The sequence below is a fragment of the Tachyglossus aculeatus genome, chromosome 9, assembly GCF_015852505.1.
Source record: "Tachyglossus aculeatus isolate mTacAcu1 chromosome 9, mTacAcu1.pri, whole genome shotgun sequence".
NCBI lineage: Eukaryota > Metazoa > Chordata > Mammalia > Monotremata > Tachyglossidae > Tachyglossus > Tachyglossus aculeatus.
In genome coordinates this window covers 38,521,586-38,542,037 of record NC_052074.1, presented here as the reverse complement: position 1 = coordinate 38,542,037, position 20,452 = coordinate 38,521,586, and the positions used below count along the sequence as shown (strand labels likewise).

The 20,452-nt window shown below is 45.7% G+C and overlaps 1 protein-coding gene across 1 annotated transcript in view; it reads right to left on the bottom strand.

Annotated features, from left to right (window-relative positions):
• Positions 1 to 19,883, bottom strand: part of KYNU (kynureninase) — a 77,548-nt gene extending 57,665 nt beyond the window's left edge. Inside the window, exons 1-3 of the mRNA XM_038751461.1 lie at positions 19,795 to 19,883; positions 10,627 to 10,812; positions 3,764 to 3,884 (exon numbers count right to left, since the gene is read on the bottom strand). Coding sequence (XP_038607389.1) covers positions 3,764 to 3,884; positions 10,627 to 10,795 — 290 coding nt within the window. The 5' untranslated portion in view covers positions 10,796 to 10,812; positions 19,795 to 19,883. The remainder of the gene's footprint in view (positions 1 to 3,763; positions 3,885 to 10,626; positions 10,813 to 19,794) is intronic.
• Positions 19,884 to 20,452: the final 569 nt, after the last annotated feature.

Here is a 20,452-nt window from a genome sequence, read left to right as displayed (position 1 = left end):
ACCAGTTGCCAGCTGTGTGACTTTGGGCAAGTCACTTCACTTCTCTGGGCCTCAGTTACCTCAACTGTAAAATGGGGATTAAGACTGTGAGCTCCCTGTGGGACGACCAGATCACCTTGTAACCTCCCCAGCGCTTAGAACAGTGCCTTGCACGTAGTAAGTGCTTAATAAATGCCATCATTATTATTATTGTGATAACTTACATCTGCTCCTTGTAAGCCCTTATTCGACCATTATTTTATAATCCCTGAGGGCAGGGGTCACGTCACCTCTACCGTACTCCCCCAAATGCTCAGCACAGTGTGCCGCACAGCGTAGGAGCTCCATTAGAAGCAGCGATTGATTCAGGTTGATTCAGGTGGTGTTGCTTCTAGGACTGTCTTGGGAGACTTGCCTCTCTCACTTGCAGAGCAGTGGCAGCGGACTGAGAACGATGATAAAAACTAAAGTATTGGGAGAGGTCATATGATTTATCCCTATCTAGGCCCTCCTGGCCATCAGAGGATCGTTCTGGTTTAAGAATCCCTTCAGAGGGGGAGAAGTCCAAAAACTATGTTATGTGGTCTACCACCAGCAATGGGGCCCAAGATCATTTGGAAGACCAGAACCATGACCTTCTCATACGCTTAACCATTCCTCCAGCCCATCATTCACGATTCTAACTCAACCCTTCTAATTCTCCCGGTGTTCTCTTTAATAGGGCTGACTTTTTTCTCTCCGATATTCCAACCTCGCTTGAACTTATCGGTCATCGCTGACTCTGCAATGGTCAGCCTCCTGAACTTCTTTCTTCTTTCTAATGGGAGTCATGTGTACTACTCCACGTTCCAATTCAAGCGTACGGGGAACTGTCTGTGAGGAATTGATTCTCAATTTCACGTGGGCACATTCTCCCTCGAGACTTTCTGACACCCGCCCCCATTGCAGAATTCTCATTCTTCTCTGGGTAGATCCGAAGATAATGACAGATTTTCTCCCCGTTGACTTCTGCCAAGGCACTCAGCTAAGTGCCAAGTAGAAGCCCTGATTAAACCCTCTTTTCCCCGGCCCGCTCTCTGTTCTGCATTGTCCACACTCTTGGATTTGTGGCCTTTTGGCATTTGACATTCAGCCCATTCTCAGACCCACAGCACTTGTGTTCATATCTACAAATTATATAACATTTATTCATATTGCTGTCTGTCTTAGGCTGTAAGCTCATTGTGGGCAGGTCTGTCATACTGAACAAACCAAGTGCTTAGTGTGCATGGTAAGTGCTCAATAAATAGCACTGATGACAGAGTGAGAGTCAGCGTGGCCTAGTGGAAAGAGCTTGGCACAATTATAAGGGAAAGGAAGGGGGAAGTGGTGAGTAGTGAAGGAATTACATGAAGGAGAAGAATGATTTCTTGAGATGTAACCTGGGTCAAGAAGTGACTACTGCTGAGTGAAGCAGCATGGCTTAGTGGAAAGAGCCCAGGCTTGGGAGTCAGAGGTCGTGGGTTCTAATCTCGCCTCCGCCACCTGTCAGCTGTGTGACTTTGGGCAAGTCACCACTTCTCTGTGCCTCAGTTCCCTCATCTGTAAAATGGGGATGAAGACTGTGAGCCCCACGTGGGACTACCTGATTACTTTCTATCTAGCCCAGCGCTGAGAACAGTGATGATAATGATGGCATTTGTTAAGCGCTTACTACGTGAAAAGCACTGTTCTAAGTGCTGGGGGGATACAGGGTGATCAGGTTGTCCCATATGGGGCTCACAGTCTTTATCCCCATTTTACAAATGAGGTAACTGAGGCTCAGAGAAGTTAAGTGACTTGCCCAAGGTCACACAGCAAGCCTGTGGCAGATCTGGGATTAGAACCCATGACCTCTGACTTGCAAGCCTGGGCTCTTTCCACTGAGCCACTCTGCTTCTCTATGTGCTAATACTTCTCTATGTGCTAACAGTGCTTAGCACATAGTAAGCACTTAACAAATACCCCCATTATTATTATTATTATTATTATTATTACCTTAATCACCCATTATTCCACCTTTAAGAACCATGAGACCATAGGCTAGGAACTCTGTTATTATTCAACAAGCACCCTAGTGGAAAGAGCTCAAGCCTGGGAGTAGGAGGACTCGGGTTAAAATTCCAGCTCTGTCATTTGCCTACTCTGTGACCTTGGGCAAGTCACTTAACTTCTCTGAGCTCCAGTTTCCTCACCTGTAAAAAATGGGGGATCAGTACCTGTTTTCCCACCTAATATGAGAGTAAGCCCTAGTTAGGGGTAGGGACTGTGTCTGCCTTGATTACCCTGTTACCTATGCAACTCTTTAGTGCTTGGCACATAGTCAGCATAATAAGAAAATAAGCATAATATTGAGAAGCAGCATGGCTCAGTGGAAAGAGTACGGGCTTTGGAGTCAGAGGTCATGGGTTCAAATCCCGGCTCTGTCAATTGTCAGCTGTGTGACTTTAGGCAAGTCACTTCACTTCTCTGTGCCTCAGTTCCCTCATCTGTAAAATGGGGATTAAGACTGTGAGCCCCCCGTGGGACAGCCTGATCACCTTGTAACCCCCCCAGTGCTTAGAACAGTGCTTTGCACACAGTAAGTGCTTAATAAATGCCATTATTATTATTATTATAAGCAAAGGAGAAGTAGCATGGCCTAGTTGTTAAAGTAGGGGCCTAGGAGTCAAGAGGACCTGGGTTCTAATCCTAAATCCACTACTTGTCTGCTGTATGACCTTGGGAATATATCTTCACTTCCCTGTGCCTCAGTTACCTCATCTGTAAAATGGGGATTAAAATGGTGAGCCCTATGTGGGACATGGACTGTATCCAACCTGATTACCTTATATCTACCCCAGATCTTAGAACAGTGCCTGTCACATAGTAAACACTAAATTCCATAAAAAAGTGATCAACAGATGTTACAGACATTGTTATTATTATTTGCATGCTCTCTACCTAGTAGGTACTTCGCCCACTAGATTGTAAACATCTTAAATGCAGAGACTATTTCTACTAACTGTACTCTCATGTGCTTAGAACAATCCTCTGCATACAATAGGCACTCAATAAATATATAGTTTTGATTATCACTGTGCAGGTTTCCAAATCCCTACCACAGTGCTCTACTAGAGTAAGTGCTCATTATTGCACTTGGTACATCCTGGGACCTGAGGGCAGTACCATGTAAGTGGTTGATAGAGTAATCTGCAGAGAATAGATGCTCCATAAATCCTGAATGTTCTTGATGATGATTGCAGAATCTTTTAAATCCAACAACTGATTAATTAGGATGGAGTGGGGCAGGTCTACCCAGCTGGAGGGAGGAGTTGAGTCTTTTTTTTTTATTCCCCACAAAAGCCCCTTCCCCCTTTCTGCATCTCTGGCAATTGAATAACCCGACATCTGGGTTGGGTTAGATGGCCCCCAAATTCGGACAAACATCTAGGCAATTTTCAAGAAATAATTTCCCTAAAATGGCATCTCTTCCAGCTGATTGAGTCAGCCTCCCCTGGTCTGACCTCTTAGAGTGCACAGCATGATGCGACATGTAGTCCCACGGACCCGAAAGCCAAGGGACTTTGAGGAAAATAGCACACTTTTCCTCAAACTCCCTCTCCCAATTGGAAGCAGGGAATCCTGGATCACCCCAGATGGAGAATCTGTCACCATAGAGTCATTCAAGCCCCTCCCACCCTAAGGTCACCCAAGTCCCTCCGCCACAACCTCCCAGCCACCGTGATCCAAGACACCTAGGGATCCTGTGAATCCAATTGCTTACATCCTGGCCCACTTGTCCAGTTCCTCCTCCAGGTAAGCCTTCACTTTCTTGGGTTGAAGTCCGAGAGAATTTCCCAACAGGTAGATGGCTTTGTCCTCCGCGGTCGACAGAGACGGGTCAACTGCAAATAATGATAAAGAGCTGCTTTCTTCCAAGTGTTGGTGGAGCGGGCGTGAGGTTTTGGGCTTCGCAGTAGCCAAAGGCAACCCGACAAGATCGGCCATTGGAGCCTTCCCGGAAGTGAAGTGCCAGAAGTTCAAATATGTTTTTGGCTTCCGGTCAAACACCAAATGAAAATCAGGGATTGCTAAGTGGAAATCACAACCAGTTACTTCTGTTGACTATTAGCAGAAGGAGGGGGTGGGAGAGGATGACCAGGATATATGAAATTGAGGAAGACTTTTTCAGGCCAGCCTTTAAGGACAATGCACTTTTTTCTCCTCCCAAACTAATCTCACTGTGACTCTTTCTCATCTCAACTGTCTAGACAGTAAGCTCCTGGAGGGCAGAGAGCATATCTACCAATCCTACTGTATCGCACTCTCCCTGGATGGTCTGGCCTCCAGACCCTTGCTCAAACTCTTTATGCTACCTGGAACGCACTCTAACCCTAACCTTAATCAGAACTCACTCCCTCGTCAGTCCACCAGACCACGGCTCTCCCAACCTTCAAAGCCCTCTAAAAATCTCACCTCCCCCAGAAGACCCTGTAATTTATTTCAATGTCTGTCTCCCCAGCTACACTGAAACCTCCTTCAGGGCAGGAACCATGTCTATTAAATCCAACGTACTCTCCCAAGTGTTTTGTACAGGGCTCTGCACCCAGAAGGCATTCAGTAAATTCCACTGACTGTTAGATTGATTGAGGCCTTCCCAGATTGAGCTCCGCCTTCCAGTTGTGTCAACCAGCGGCCTCTCTGAGTTTGTATTCTCAAATCACCTTTCCTCAAATCACCTCACTCCGATTAATCTCTTCATCCTTCCACACTTCTGTCGGCAAGAGCGGAAATACTTGTGAACAGCTCATCTCTGTCAGCCCGCTCCACGAGACTGCAGTCAAACAGATCTCAGAAACACATGCTGCGTCTCTTGCTTATGACTCTGATTCTTCTCATGTGGGACCTGATTATCTTCTATCTGTCCCAGGGCTTAGTACTGTGCTTGGCACATAGTAAGTATGCAGCAAATATCATTATTATTTAAAGGAGGGGTCGGGGGACAACATGTCAGGGCAGGGAGAGCACTCCAGGTCTCTAATAATAATAATAATGGCATTTGTTAAGTGCTTACTATGTGCAAAGCACTGTTCTAAGCACTGGGGAGGGGTTGTCCCACATGGGGCTTACAGTCTTAATCCCCATTTTACAAATGAGGTAACTGAGGCACAGAGAATTTAAGTGACTTGCCCAAAGTCACACAGCTGACAAGTGGCAGGGCCAGAATTTGAACCCACAACCTCTGACTCCCAAAACCATGCTCTTTCCACTGAGCCACGCTGCTTCTCAACTCTGGTTCTGCACTCCATTACTCAGTGGTATTTATTGAGTAATTACTGTGTACAGAGCACTATACTAGTGTTTAGGAAAGGTGCATTGCAATTGAGTTGGTAGACAGAATCCCTGCCCACAAGGAGCTAAGCTCCTTGTGAGGAGGGAATAATAATAATAACAATTATGGTATTTGTTAAGTGCTTACTATGTGCCAAGCACTGTTCTAAGCACTGGGGTAGATACAAGGTAATCGGGTTGTCCCACGTGGGGCTCAGTCTTAATCCCCATTTTACAGATGAGGTAATTGAGGCACAGAGAAGTGAAGTGACATGCCCAAGGTCACACAGCAGACAAGTGACAGAGCCGGGATTAGAACCCATGACCTCTGACTCCCATGCCTGGGCTCTTTCCACATACTGTACTCTCCCAAGTGCTTAGTACAGTATACTGCACACAGTAAGTGCTCAGCAAGCTAGCTCTCTTCCTTCCTTCAAAGCCCTACGGAGGGCTCACCTCCTCCAGGAGGTCTTCCCAGACTGAGCCCCCTTTTTCCTCTCCTCCTCCCCATCCCCCCTGCCCTACCTCCTTCCCCTCCCCACAGCACCTGTATATATGTTTGTATAGATTTATTACTCTATTTATTTTACTTGTACATATTTACTATTCTATTTATTTTGTTAATGATGTGCATTTAGCTTTATTTCTATTTATTCTGATGACACCTGTCCGCCTGTTTTGTTTTCTTGTCTGTCTCCCCCTTCTAGACTGTGAGCCCATTGTTGAGTAGGGACTGTCTCTATTTGTTACCAACTTGTACTTCCGAAGCGCTTAGTACAGTGCTGTCCACACAGTAAGCGCTCAATACGATTGAATGAATCATTTATCCCCCATCTTACCTCCTTCCCTTCCCCACAGCACCTGTATATATGCATATACGTTGTACATATTTATTACTCTATTTATTTATTTATTTTACTTGCACATATCTATTCTATTTATTTTATTTTGTTAGTATGTTTGGTTTTGTTCTCTGTCTCCCCCTTTTAGACTGTGAGCCCACTGTTGGGTAGGGACTGTCTCTATATGTTGCCAACTTGTACTTCCCAAGCACTTACTACAGTGCTCTGCACACAATAAGTGCTCAATAAATACGATTGATTGATTGATTGATTGAATGAATGAATAAATAAATATAATTGACTGACTGATTTACAAGTCTGCAATCCCTTTCCACCCTCTACCATTTGACTGAATTTTCTGACTTGAGGCAATGCAAGCCCGGCCCTGAGAATTCTAGACAAATCCAGCAAAGTTCCCGTTGCTCTGACACCTGTCAGAGGAAGAAGGTTTCTGAACATCCGAAGCACTGAAATCATCTCATTAAAAAGCTAATCTGTCTCCACCTCCGTGTCTCCGAGAGTAGCTGTTTACTCGAGGAGAGCTTAGCTGTCAGGCTGACTCCACTGAAGGGATCAGCAGGCCGTTCTTTCTTTCACCCGGCCTCCAGGCCTTCTCAAACAGACCCTGGGGGCCGCCTGGATCATCATCCATTTGTGCAAGCGGCTTTCGATTTGGACTCGGCTCACGCCACTCCGCCGACACTTTTGCTCTATCTTGCTTGTCTCAACTGGAGGTTCTCCCCTCCCCGTTACCAAACAGTTTTAAAGTCCATCTTGCTGCTTTTTGGAAGTGAGGGCAGGACACGCCTGACTAATCGTTACAAGCATTCATTCATTCAATCGTATTTATTGAGAGCTTACTGTGTGCAGAGCACTGTACTAAGTGCTTGGGAAGTCGGCAACATATAGAGACGGTCCCTACCCAACAACGGGCTCGCCATCATCATCAATTGTATTTATTGAGAGCTTACTATGTGCAGATCACTGTACTAAGTGCTTGAAGGAAGTCTAGAAGGAGAGACAGATGACATGTTTCCTCTAAGACATAATGCCCCTTGGAAGCGCCAGTTAACACATCCATCCTAGGACACTCTAGTAGGACAGAGAGAAAACAAGCTCCACTTTACCCACTCCTAGAATCCCCAGAAAGTCCAGCACTTGCCCTTCGGCTCCACTTCCAGATCTTTAGACTGAAAGCTCCTTGTGGGCAGGGAACGTTTTTACCATTTCTGTTATGTACTGTACACTCCCATCAGCTTAGCACGGTGCTCTGTACCCCGTTAAACACTCAATAAATACCACCGATTGATCATTCTTCAGCACAAGAGGGTGTGCTCACCAAGATGTCTCCAACTTGAGCCAGTGAAGCCTCAAGAAAAGCATCCAGGGCTGGGAGTCACGAGACCCAAGGTCAGTCCCTGCCCCACTGTTGGCCTGCTGAGGAACCGGAGGTAAGTTGACCAACCTCTCTGGGCCTCAGGCTCCTCACCTGGAGAGTAGGGACGCCTGTTTGGTTGGAAGCTCTGAGTGGGTCCACTCTGATCACCCTGAATTTACCTCTAAGCCTGACTCACTGTGGGCGTTTAAACAAATACCAAAATTCACTTCCTTGGCAGAAGACTGAGAGGGTCAGGAGACCAACTTTCATCTAGGTAATCAGCAAGTGGCTTGGCACTCACAACCGCACTGCTCTATGTCTCCGCTTCTGGGAAATGAGCCTAAACCACCCCTGAGAGGTATGCATGGAGATTGCAGAAGTCTCCCCACCTCTATAGTTTTGGGCCCTGGAGCTCAGACCCCTCTGATTCTGCCTTTAGTTCTCTCAACTACAGGAGCTTGGGAGTTCAGGAAGGCTGAGGGTCCCTGGAACGAGATGAACTTGGCAACTGTTCTAAGCAAATCATGACGACAATAATAATAATTGTAGGATTTGTTAAGCACTTACTCTGTGCCAGGCACTCTACTAACTGCTGGGGTGGATACAAGCAAATTGGGTTGGGCATAGTCCCTGTCCTACATGGGACCCACAGTCCGAATCCCCACTTTTACAGATGAGGCACAGAGAAGTGAAGTGATATGTCCAAGGTCACACAGCAGACAAGTGGAGGAGGTGGGATCCCCAGGCCTCAGCTTTTACCACAGAGCACTCATTATTGCACCCTCTGCTACGAGGGAGAAGGGGAATGATGCATCATAGCCTTCATGTGGGAGGACTTTAATTGTAGATAAATAATAATAATAATAATAATAATAATAATAATAATAATATTTGTTAAGCATTTACTACATGTCAAGCACTGTTCTAAGCACTGGGGGGGGATACAAGATAATCAGGTTGTCCCACGTGGGGCTCACAGTTTTAATCCCCATTTTACAGATGAGGTAACTGAGGCAGAAAGAAGTTAAGCGACTTGCCCAAAGTCACACAGCTGAGAAGTGGCGGAGCCAGGATTAGAACCCACGACCTGTGATTCCCAAGCCCGAGCTCTTTCCACTGAGCCACGCTGCTTCTCTATATCAAAGCCTTATTGAAGGCCCATCTCCTCCAAGAGGCCTTCCCTGACTAAGCCCTCATTTCCTTTTCTCCCATTGCCTCCTGCGTCACTCTCAGTTGCTCCCTTTATTCCTCTCCCTCCCCAGCCCCATAATTCTTAAGTCCATATCCATGATTTATTTATTTCTCTTGATATCTGTCTTCCCCTCTAGACTGTAGCTCACTGTGGGCAGGGAATGTGTTCTGTTGTACTCTCCCAAGCACTTAGTCGGGTGTTCTGCATGCAGTAAGCACTCAATAAATACCATTGATTGACTGATTGATTGATAGGACCTAAATGAGGCCTAAAAGCAGAGCCTGCATGACCCATCACAGTCAGTCTCCCTTCGGTATCACCTCCACACTTGGATCTGTGACATTTGGGCATTTGATTTTCACCCCACCCTGTTCTTCCTTGAATGCCTCTTCTCCCTCTTACATGAGGGACTGTGTCCCGCCTGATGGCTGGTATCTAACCCAGTATTTAGAACAATGCTTGACATGTAGTAAGTGCTTAATAAATACCAATGAATAAATAAATGGATAAACAAATAATTTAACATGATACAATTGATTGACTGAATCCCCAGAGACATCAGAGTGGAAGACATGGAAGAACATGGCCTGAGAAGCAGCATGGCTCAGTGGAAAGAGCACGGGTTTAGGAGTCAGAGCTCATGGGTTCTAATCCCAGCTCTGCCACTTGTCAGCTGTGTGACTTTGGGCAAGTCACTTAACTTCTCTGGGCCTCAGTTACCTCATCTGCAAAATGGGGATTAAGACTGTGAGCCCCACGTGGGACAACCTGATCACCTTGTATCTCCCCCAGCGCTTAGAACAGTGCTTGGCACATAGTAAGCGCTTAACAAATATATCATCATTATTATTATTACTTCGTTTGAGCAGATCCTGAGCAGGCAGGTCTCAAAGGTCCCAATTAGCCTAGGCAATCAATCCATCACTGGCATTTATTGAGCACTTACTGTGTGCAGAGTGCTGTACTGAGCACTTGGGAGAGTTGGTAGGCAGGTTTCCTGCCCACAGTGAGTTTGCAGTACAGAAGGGGTGACAGACATTGATATAAATCAAAAAAATTATTTAAGCCAGAGCAACCTCCGCTATTTTTGCAGGTTTTTGCCAAGCCCACATAATAATCATCATCATCATGGTATTTGTTAAGTGCTTACTATGTGAAGGGCACTGTAATAGTAATAATAATAATAATAGCGGCATTTATTAAGCTTTTACTATGTGCAAAGCACTGTTCTAAGCACTGGGGAGGTTACAAGGTGATCAGGTTGTCCCACGGGGGGCTCACAGTCTTAATCCTCATTTTACAGATGAGGTAACTGAGGCACAGAGAAGTTAAGTGACTTGCCCTTAAGTTAAGTGACTTTTTAGATTGTGAGCCCACTGTTGGGTAGGGATTGTCTCTATATGTTGCCAACTTGTACTTCCCAAGCGCTTAGTACAGTGCTCTGCACACAGTAAGCGCTCAATAAATATGATTGATTGACTGATTGATTGATTGCCCAAAGTCACACAGCTGACAATTGGCAGAACTGGGGTTTGAACCCATGACCCCTGACTGCAAAGCCCGGGCTCTTTCCACTGAGCCATGCTGCTTCTCTAGTACAGCTCTGTACTAAGCGCTGGGGTGGAAACAAACAAATCAGGATGGATTTGTCCCAGGTGGGGCTCACAGTCTCGATCCAAGTGCTTAGTACAGTAAGTGCTCAATAAATACGATTGAATGAATGATCCCCATTTTACAGATAAGGTAACTGAGGCACAGAGAAGTGACTTGCTCAAGGTCACACGGCAGTCAAGAGGCAGGTGTAGGATTAGAACCCATGGCCTTCTGATTCCCAGGTCCGTGCTCCATCCACTCTGCCATTCTGCTTCTCCACTTGGCAGGGGCCACTGCGAGGCGGTTCTTACTTGGGGGGAGGTCCTTCATTTGGGGAATGTGGAAACACGCTCGCAGGTCTCTAAGCTCGTCTTCTTGATCCAAGTAGAGTGCGAGCTTCTCATCGGTGGGCTGGCACCCAAGCTGGACGGAGAGTCCTTCCAAAACGGCTGCCGGCATGACGGAGGGAGAGGTGCTCATTTTGGGTCAGTGGTTGCCTGTATTTGACAAAGCAACAGTGTTTTGGTTTTTTTAAAGGAATTTGTCAAGCGCTTCTTCCCAGACTGAGCCCTCTCCTTCCTCTTCCCCCTCTCCATCCCCCCCGCCTTACCTCCTTCCCTTCCCCACAGCACCTGTATATATGTTTGCATGTATTTATTACCCTATTTATTTTACTTGTACATATTTATTCTATTTATTTTATTCTGTTAATATGTTTTGTTTTCTGTCTCCCCCTTTTAGACTGTGAGCCCACTGTTGGGTAGGGACCGTCTCTATACGTTGCCAACTTGTACTTCCCAAGCGCTTAGTACAGTGCTCTGCACACAGTAAGCGCTCAATAAATACAATTGAATGAATGAATGAAAGCGCTTACTATGTGACAGGCACTGCTCTTAGCGCTGGCACAGATACAAGCTAATCAGGATTGGACACAGTCCCTGTTCCACATGGGGCTCACAGCCTTCATCCCCATTTTGCAGATGAAGTAACTAAAGCACAGAGAAGTGAAATGACTTGCCCCGGGTCACACAGCAGACAAATGTTGGGGCCAGGATTAGCACCCAGGTCCTTCTGACTCTCAGGGCCACCCTCTATCCCCAAGGCCACGCTGCTTCTGCCCACAATCAGGCTATGAACTTACAGAGGAGAGAAAACAGAAATGCAGCAATTATTTTCTACAATTACTTGCTCTGGGGTTGAAAGGAGAAACTTGTTGCATCATCTAGTGGAAAGAGCTCAGTCCTGGAAGTCAGGGGACCTGGGTTCCAATCCGAGTTCTGCCACTTGCCTGCTGTGTGACCCTGAGAAAGTCACTTAACTTCTCTGGGCCTCAGTTTTCCCATCTGCAAAATGCAGATAAAATGCCTGTTCACCCTCCTCCTCAGATTGAGGAGGATCACCTTGTAATCTCCCCAGTGCTTCACCTTGTAATCTCCCCAGCGCTTAGAACAGTGCAATGCACATAGTAAGTGCTTAATAAATGTTATTGTTATTATTATTATTATTATTATTATTGAGAGGCCCAGGAGGGGACCATACTGTGTTTAATTTGTTTATATTGTATTTACCCCAGCGCTGAGCACAGTGCTTGTCACATAGAAAGTGCTTAATATAACAATCATTATTAAAAATACACTATTTTGTTAATATGTTTTGTTCTCTGTCTCCCCCTTGTACACTGTGAGCTCACTGTTGGGTAGGGACCATCTCTGTATGTTGCCAACTTGTACTTCCCAAGCGCTTAGTACAGTGCTCTGCACACAGTAAGCGCTCAATAAATACGATTGAATGAAAGTATGAACTACTATGCTTACAATAAGTGCCCAGCAAAGTGCTCTGCCCCCAGTAGGGACTCAATAATCAATCAATCAATTGTATCTACTGTTGTCCCTGATGAGAACGGTGAGGATAATGTGATTATTAACCAAAGACTTTAGTCTGGCAGTAATGACAAAGCCCTTTCCAAGCTGGAATAATGAACCCAAAATCCTTAAGGCCGGTGCTACTGCCTGAAAAAAGATAAGCAGAAATAGGAAGGAGTCAGAGGAGTAAAGTGATAAGGGAGAGAGCCAAACTGCAACACAGAGAGTGCTACAGACTCCACCAGATTGGGGGGATGGGTTGGGGCGGGGAGATCAAAGAATGAACTCTATTTATGTATTTATTTATGTATTTATTTATTTATTTATTTATTTTCCTTGTACATCGCTATTCTATTTATTTTATTTTGTTAGTATGTTTGGTTTTGTTCTCTGTCACCCCCTTTTAGACTGTGAGCCCACTGTTGGGTAGGGACCGTCTCTATATGTTGCCAACTTGAACTTCCCAAGCGCTTAGTACAGTGCTCTGCACACAGTAAGCGCTCAATACATACGATTGATGATGATGATGATGATGGAGTGGATAGAGTTTGGGCACAAAGTAAATGAGAAAAGGCGTAGGGGAGAAGCTCTCTGGAGCGGTCTGTTTACTGGGGAGCATCTGGAGGGGAATCAATAAATCAGTGGTATTTATTGAGCGCTTAGAGAAGCAGCGTGGCTCAGTGGAAAAAACATGGGCTTGGAAACCAGAGGTCAATCAATCAATCAATCGTATTTATTGAGCGCTTACTGTGTGCAGAGCACTGTACTAAGTGCTTGGGAAGTACAAGTTGGCAACATATAGAAACAGTCCCTACCCAGCAGTGGGCTCACAGTCTAAAAAGGGGGAGACAGAGAACAAAACCAAACATACTAACATACTAACAAAATAAAATAAATAGAATAGATATGTACAAGTAAAATAAATTACGTACAAGTAAAATAAATAGGTCATGGGTTCTAATCCCAGCTCCGCCACATAATAATAATAATAATGATAGCATTTATTAAGCACTTACTAGGTGCAAAGCACTGTTCTAAGCGCTAGGGGGTTACAAGGTGATCAGGATGTCCCACGGGGGGCTCACAGTCTTCATCCCCATTTTACAGATGAGAAAACTGAGGCCCAGAGAAGTGAAGTGACTTGCCCAAAGTCACGCAGCTGACAGTTGGCGGAGCCGGGATTTGAACCCATGACCTCTGACTCCAAAGCCCGGGCTCTTTCCACTGAGCCACGCTGCTCCTTCTTGCCAGATGTCCGCTCTGTGACCTTGGGCAAGTCACTTAACTTCTCTGAGCCTCAGTTACCTCATCTGTAAAATGGGGATTATGACTGTGAGCCCCACGTGGGATAACCTAATCACCTTGTATGCCCCCAGTGCTTAGAACAGTACTTTGCGCATAGTAAGCGCTTAACAAATGCCATCATTATAGTGATAATGATGGCATTTGTTAAGCAGTTACTATGTGCCAGGCACTGTACAAAGCACTTGGGAGAGGACAATATGACAAATTCAGTAGACATGTTCCCTGTCCACAACAAGCTTATAGTCTAGAGCAAGAAGAAAGGGGGGTTTGCCTTATGAAAAGGGATGGACGCACCAGCCTGAAGCTGAACAAGCATCCTGAGCTGAACTGAAGGGGCAAACAGCATGGCAGAAAGAGTATGCGTCAGGAGACCTGGGTTCGAAAGCAGACTTCACCACGGGACTGCTGTGTGACCTTGGATGAGTCATCTAACCTCACTGGGCTAAGCAGCATGGCTCAGAGGAAACAGCTCAGGCTTTGGAGTCAGAGGTCATTGGTTCAAATCCCGGCTCTGCCAATTGTCAGCCGTGTGACTTTGGGCAAATCACTTCTCTGTGCTTCAGTTACCTCATCTGTAAAATGGGGATGAAGACTGTGAGCCCCCAGTGGGACAACCCAATCACCTTGTAATCTCCCCAGCGCTTAGAACAGTGCTTTGCACATAGTAAGCGCTTAATAAATGCCATCATCATTATTATTATTAAATACCATTTTTAAAAAAAAAGGAAAAATCGCAAAGGACAACTATTCTTATTGGAACTTGAAAGTAACATTAAGTACTCACTATGTGTCAAGAATTAGGGTAGAGTTACAAGGTAATCCAATCGGACACAACTCATAGTTTAAGAGGGAGGGTGTACATCATCATCATCATCAATTGTATTTATTGAGCGTTTACTGTGTGCAGAGCACTGTACTAAGCGCTTGGGAAGTACAAGTTGGTAACATATAGAGACAGTCCCTACCCAACAGTGGGCTCACAGTCTAAAAGGGGGAGACAGAGAACAAAACCAAACATCCTAACAAAATAAAATAAATAGAATAGATATGTACAAGTCAAATTAAATAAATAAATAAATAGAGTAATAAATATGTACAAGCATATATTTTATCCTCATTTTACAGACAGGGAAACAGATATGGTGGGATTTTAGATGACTTATTCAAGATCATACAGCAGTGAACAGGTGGGGCTAGAACCCAGGAGTCCCGACTCCCAGCCCCATCCTCTTTGCCTGTCCTGTATTGCAGTATAGTTTCCATTAAGGTCACAAAGGTTTATCTCTGAGACAGTAAAGATTTCACTGGGGCTAATTCTAGGTGCCATCCTGCGTCCTTCTCAGTACGATCTCCCAGATTTTTTGAGTGCCATTCAGTCAGCAAGAGGTCATCCTACACAAAGGCAGAGGGGGACAGGGTCGACTGACCACTGGTGTTCCAGGGGATTTCATATGAGAATCCTTTCGCTTATGGGGAAAGCAAGTAGTAGTAAATAGAAATTTATTAAGCGCTTCCCATGTGCAGAGCACTGTACTAAGCACAGGGAGAGAATTTGAGCTCCATGTGGGACAGGGACTATGTCCAACCCTATTGGTTTATAATAATAATAATAATAATAATAGTGTTGGTATGTATTAAGTGCTTACTATATGCCAAGCACTATTGTAAGCACTGGAGTAGATACAAGGTAATCAGGTTGTCCCACATGGGGCTCACAGTCTTAATCCCCAATTTACAATTAAGGTAATTGAGGCACATAGAAATTCAGTGAATTGCCCAGGGTCACACAGCAGACGTGTAGGGGAGCCAGGATTAGAACCCACGTTCTCTAACTCCCAAGCTCATGCTTGCTCTTGCCACTACCTCACGGACTAAGGTGAAATGAAAAGTCACTGCTGCAAAATCTGTCCGCGGCGTTATAGGGTTAATGGACACCAGGGTTAATGTTTGCCAAAGCCCAAAGCTCTTGGGAATGCATACATATACACACACACCCACCAAAAGCACAAATAGGGATCTCACACATCCCCTAACAGGGCAAAGGTCTAGGGGCAGGGGAGAACCCTGCAGAAAATCTTGCTGAGCCAAGGGGACCTGAAGGAGTAAAGCAGATGCTGAGAAATAAAGAATTTTTTTCCATCCCGGTGTTTTGCCTTCGAACAGGGGGGAGGAACATCATACACTGCCCACCATGTCAAGCGGAAGGGACAGTGGATCAGGGCAGGAGAAGCTGGTATTTCCTAAGCGCTTACTACGTGCCAAGCACTGTTCTAAGCACTAGGTTAGATGCAAGCCAATCAGGTAGGATACGGTCCCTGTCCCACATGGACAGCTTAAGAAGGAGGGAGAAAAGGCATTGAACCCCCATTTTGCAGATGAGGGAACTGAGGTACAGAGATGTGGAGTGACTTGTCCAAGGTCACACAGCAGCCAAGTGGCGGAGCTGGGATTGGAACCCAGGTCCCTCTTGATTTCCAGGCTCGCGCTCTATCAGCTAGACAGGGCTGCTCTACACCCCTCTAGACCAAGCTCCATGTGGACAGGGAATCAATCAATCAATCGTATTTATTGAGCACTTACTGTGTGCAGAGCACTGTACTAAGTGCTTGGGAAGTACAAGTTGGCAACACATAGAGACAGTCCCTACCCAACAGCGGGCTCACAGTCTAGAAGGGGGAGACAGAGAACAAAACCAAACATACTAACAAAATAAAATAAATAGAATAGATATGTACAAATAAGATAAATAAATAGAGTAATAAATATGTACAAACATATATACATATATACAGGTGCTGTGGGGAAGGGAAGGAGGTAAGATGGGGGGGATGGAGAGGGGGGTGAGGGGGAGAGGAAGGATGGGGCGCAGTCTGGAAAGGCCTCCTGGAGGAGGAATGTATCTCTTTACTGTTACATTCTCCCAAGCGGTTAGTACAGTGCTTAGCACACACTAAGCAGACCCTGACTTGCTCTAAGGCCTAGGTTTTGTCAACAGAGCCATGCTGTGCCTTAGGGATTTCCTCCCAGAGTGCTGGCATGGCCCACTAGACTGTAAGCTTGTTGTGGGCAGGGAATGTGTCTGTTTTTTGTTGTATTGGACTCTCCCAAGCGCTTAGTACAGTGTTTAGCCCACCTGCATATATGTATATATGTTTGTACGTATTTATTACTCTATTTTATTTGTACATATTTATTCTATTTATTTTATTTTGTTAATATGTTTCGTTTTGTCGTCTGTCTCCCCCTCCTAGACCGTGAGCCCGCTGTTGGGTAGGGACCGTCTCTATATGTTGCCGACTTGTACTTTCCAAGCGCTTAGTACAGTGCTCTGCACACAGTAAGCGCTCAATAAATACGATTGAATGAATGAATGAAAGCGGGTAATGCCAGTTAGGGACCATGCTACTTTAGAATGCGGTGACTGTCACTGCAGAAAACGAAAGAGGAACCAAATTTCCCGGCTTGACTCATATTTCTTCAGCTGGTTGCGGTGAGCAGACACACTCATTCACTCCCTCTCACTTCTCTGTAACTACCCTGGGGCTTAGTGGAAAGAACCAGAGCTGGGAGTCAACGGACCTGGGTTCAAATCCCAGCTCCGGCACATGTCGGCTGGGTGACCCTGGGCAAGCCACTTCACTTCTCTGTGCCTCATTTCCCTTTTCTATAAAGCCAGGATTAGGACTGTGAGCCCTATGCGGGGACAGGGAATGTGCCCAACCAGATTAACTTGTAATAATAATAATAATAATGGCATTTATTAAGCGCTTACTATATGCAAGGTTGGTTACAAGGTGATCAGGTTGTCCCATGTGGGGCTCACAGTCTTATCCCCCATTTTACAGATGAGGTAACTGAGGAACAGAGAAGTTAAGAGACTTGCCCAAAGTCACAGTGCTGACAGTTGGCAGAGCTGGGATTTGAACCCATGAACTGTAACTCCAAAGCTCGGGGTTTTTTCCAGTGAGCCAGGCTACCCCAGCACTTAGTACAGTGCCTGGAACATTTTAAATGCCTAACAAATACCATTTTAAAACAAAACTGCGGAGTAGAAGAGCATGAGTCACAGGTTGGAGTCAGTGGCAATGAAGATAAAGCCAGTGACATGAAGCTAGAGGTAAAGGACACTGTTTCTGCAGCTACCAGTTAATATGCAACCTTCTCCCAGATAAAATAATACATGTGCAATGAGAAGCTAAGCAATTTCTGGTTTTCTCTAATTTCCCTCTCTCAGTCACAACTCTTTCTTCCTCCTTTCACCTCCCTTACTCTTTTCCTATTTCTATGTCTCCCTCTCCTTCCCTCTCTCCTATTTAACCTGGCCCAGACAGTCAGAAAACTGAGCGCTTCCCCCCCCACTCTCATCAAGCGCTTAGTACAGTGCTCTGCACATAGTAAGCGCTCAATAAATACGATTGATGATGATAATGATGATTAGAGAAACAGTGTTGTCCAGTAGAAAGAGCCCGGGCCTGGGATTCAGAGAACCTGGGTTCTAATCTTGACTCCACCATTTCATCATCATCAATGGCATTTTTTGAGCACTTACTACGTGCAAAGCACTGTACTAAGCTCATGGGAGAGTACAATACAATAGACTCTGCAGGCACATTCCCTCCCCACAATGAGCCACTTGTCTGCTGTGTGACCTTGGGCAAGTCACAACTTCTCTGTGCCTGAGTTACCTCATCAGTTAATCAATCGATCGATTGGATTTAGTAAGCATGGGAGAATGCAATATAACAGAGTCGGTAAATATGTTCCCTCACCTGCAAAGTAGGGTTTCAATAACTGCTCTCCCACCTAATTAGACCGTGAGCCCCAGGTGAGACAGGAACTGTGTATAAACTTGTATCTACCCCAGCACTTAGAACAGTGCTTGACCCCTAGTAAGCAGCGTGGCTTAGTGGAAAGAGCTCGGGCTTGGGAGTCATAGGTCATGGGTTCAAATCCCGGCTCTGCCACTTGTCTGCTGTGTGACTTTGGGCAAGTCACTTAACTTCTCTGTGCCTCAGTTACCTCATCTGTGAAATGGGCATTAAGACTGGGAGCCCCAGGTGGGACAACCTGATAACTTTGTATTTACCCCAGTGCTTAGAACAGTGATTGGCACATAGTAAGCACTTAACAAATACCATAAATAATAAATAATGATGGCATTTGTTAAGCGCTTACTATGTGCCAAGCACTGTTCTAAGCGCTGGGGAGGATACAAGGTGATACGGTTGTCCCATGTGGGCTCACAGTCTTACGCCCCATTTTACAGATGAGGTAACTGAGGCGCAGAGAAGTGAAGTGACTTGCCCAAAGTCACACAGCTGACAATTGGCGGAGCCGGAATTTGAACGCATGACCTCTGACTCCCAAGCCCGGGCTCTTTCCTCTGAGTCACGCTGCTTCTCTAAGCACCATCATCATGCTTCTCTCACCATCATCATTATTATTATTAAGCACTTAACAAATTCCATTAAAACAAACAAAAATAGTCTCTGCTGCCATTCCAAACAGAGAAGACCAGCTGGGCTTGATGAGCAAAGTGCTCAAACCACACGCAAGGAGACAAGAAAACCATCAAGACACGGGAAGCGCGTGGCTCAGTGGAAATAGCCCAGGCTTTGGAGTCAGAGGTCATGGGTTCAAATCCCAGCTCCGCCAATTGTCAGCTGGGTGACGTTGGGCAAGTCCCTTCACTTCTCTGGGCCTCAGTTACCTCATCTGTCAAACAGGGATGAAGACCGTGAGCCCCACGTGGGACAAACTAATCACCTTGCCTCCGCCCCAGCGCTTAGAACAGTGCTTTGCACATAGTAAGCGCTTAATAAATGCCATCATCATCACCATCATTTTTTTATCCATATGGTCTTAAACTAGGACGTGGCATTGTTTTGAGCCCACTGTTGGATAGGGACTGTCTCTATATGTTGCCAATTTGTACTTCCCAAGCGCTTAGTACAGTGCTCTGCACATAGTAAGCGCTCAATAAATACGATTGATGATGATCATCATCATGGGTTCAAATCCCAGCTCCGCCACTTGTCAGCTGTGTGACTTTGGGCAAGTCACTTCACTTCTCCGTGCCTCAGTTACCTCATTTGTAAAATGCAGATTAATACTGTGAGCTCCACGTGGGACAACCTGATCACCTTGTAACCTCCCCAGCGCTTCGAACAGTGCTTTGCACATAGGAAGTGCTTAATAAATGCCATTATTATTATTATTATGTGGCGCCCGGTGCCCAGACGGGGCATGATCTGGCGGCCTTGCAGGGAGCCCTCTCTGGGGGAGTCCCCGTTTATTGGGGGCAGTTCTCACCTGGAAGATCTGCTCCTGCTGCTGTTCCTCTGACAGCTCCCCTCTCAGCTCCAGAGGATCTGAGCAGCCAGAAACTTGGTCATGTTGCACTTGGGGAAGGAGGAGGTCACTCTGACCCTGGCTCCGCCCCCCACGGCTAATACACTGCCACCCCACCCCTTCTGCTTCTGGGCCAGGAAACTCCACCGGCTACTTCCCCTCTGTCCCTGCCACAGTTCAGCAGGGTTTGCCTTTCAGAAGCTCTGAACTTTGCCCTGTTGGCGTGCTTTAGTATTATTATTATTATTATTATTATTATTATTAATAAAAAGCCCGGGCCTTGGGAGTCAGAGGACCTGGGTTCTAATCTCAGCTCTGCCTCATTCATTCATTCAGTCGTATTTATTGAGCTAGCTCTCTTCCTCCCTTCAAGGCCCTGCTGAGAGCTCACCTCCTCCAGGAGGCCTTACCAGACTGAGCCCTTTCCTTCCTCTCCCCCTCCTCCCCCTCTCCATTCCCCCATCCTACCTCCTTCCCTTCCCCACAGCACCTGTATATATGTATATATGGTTGTACATATTTATTACTCTATTTATTTATTTATTTTACTTGTACATATCTATCCTATTTATTTTATTTTGTTGGTATGTTTGGTTTTGTTCTCTGTCTCCCCCTTTTA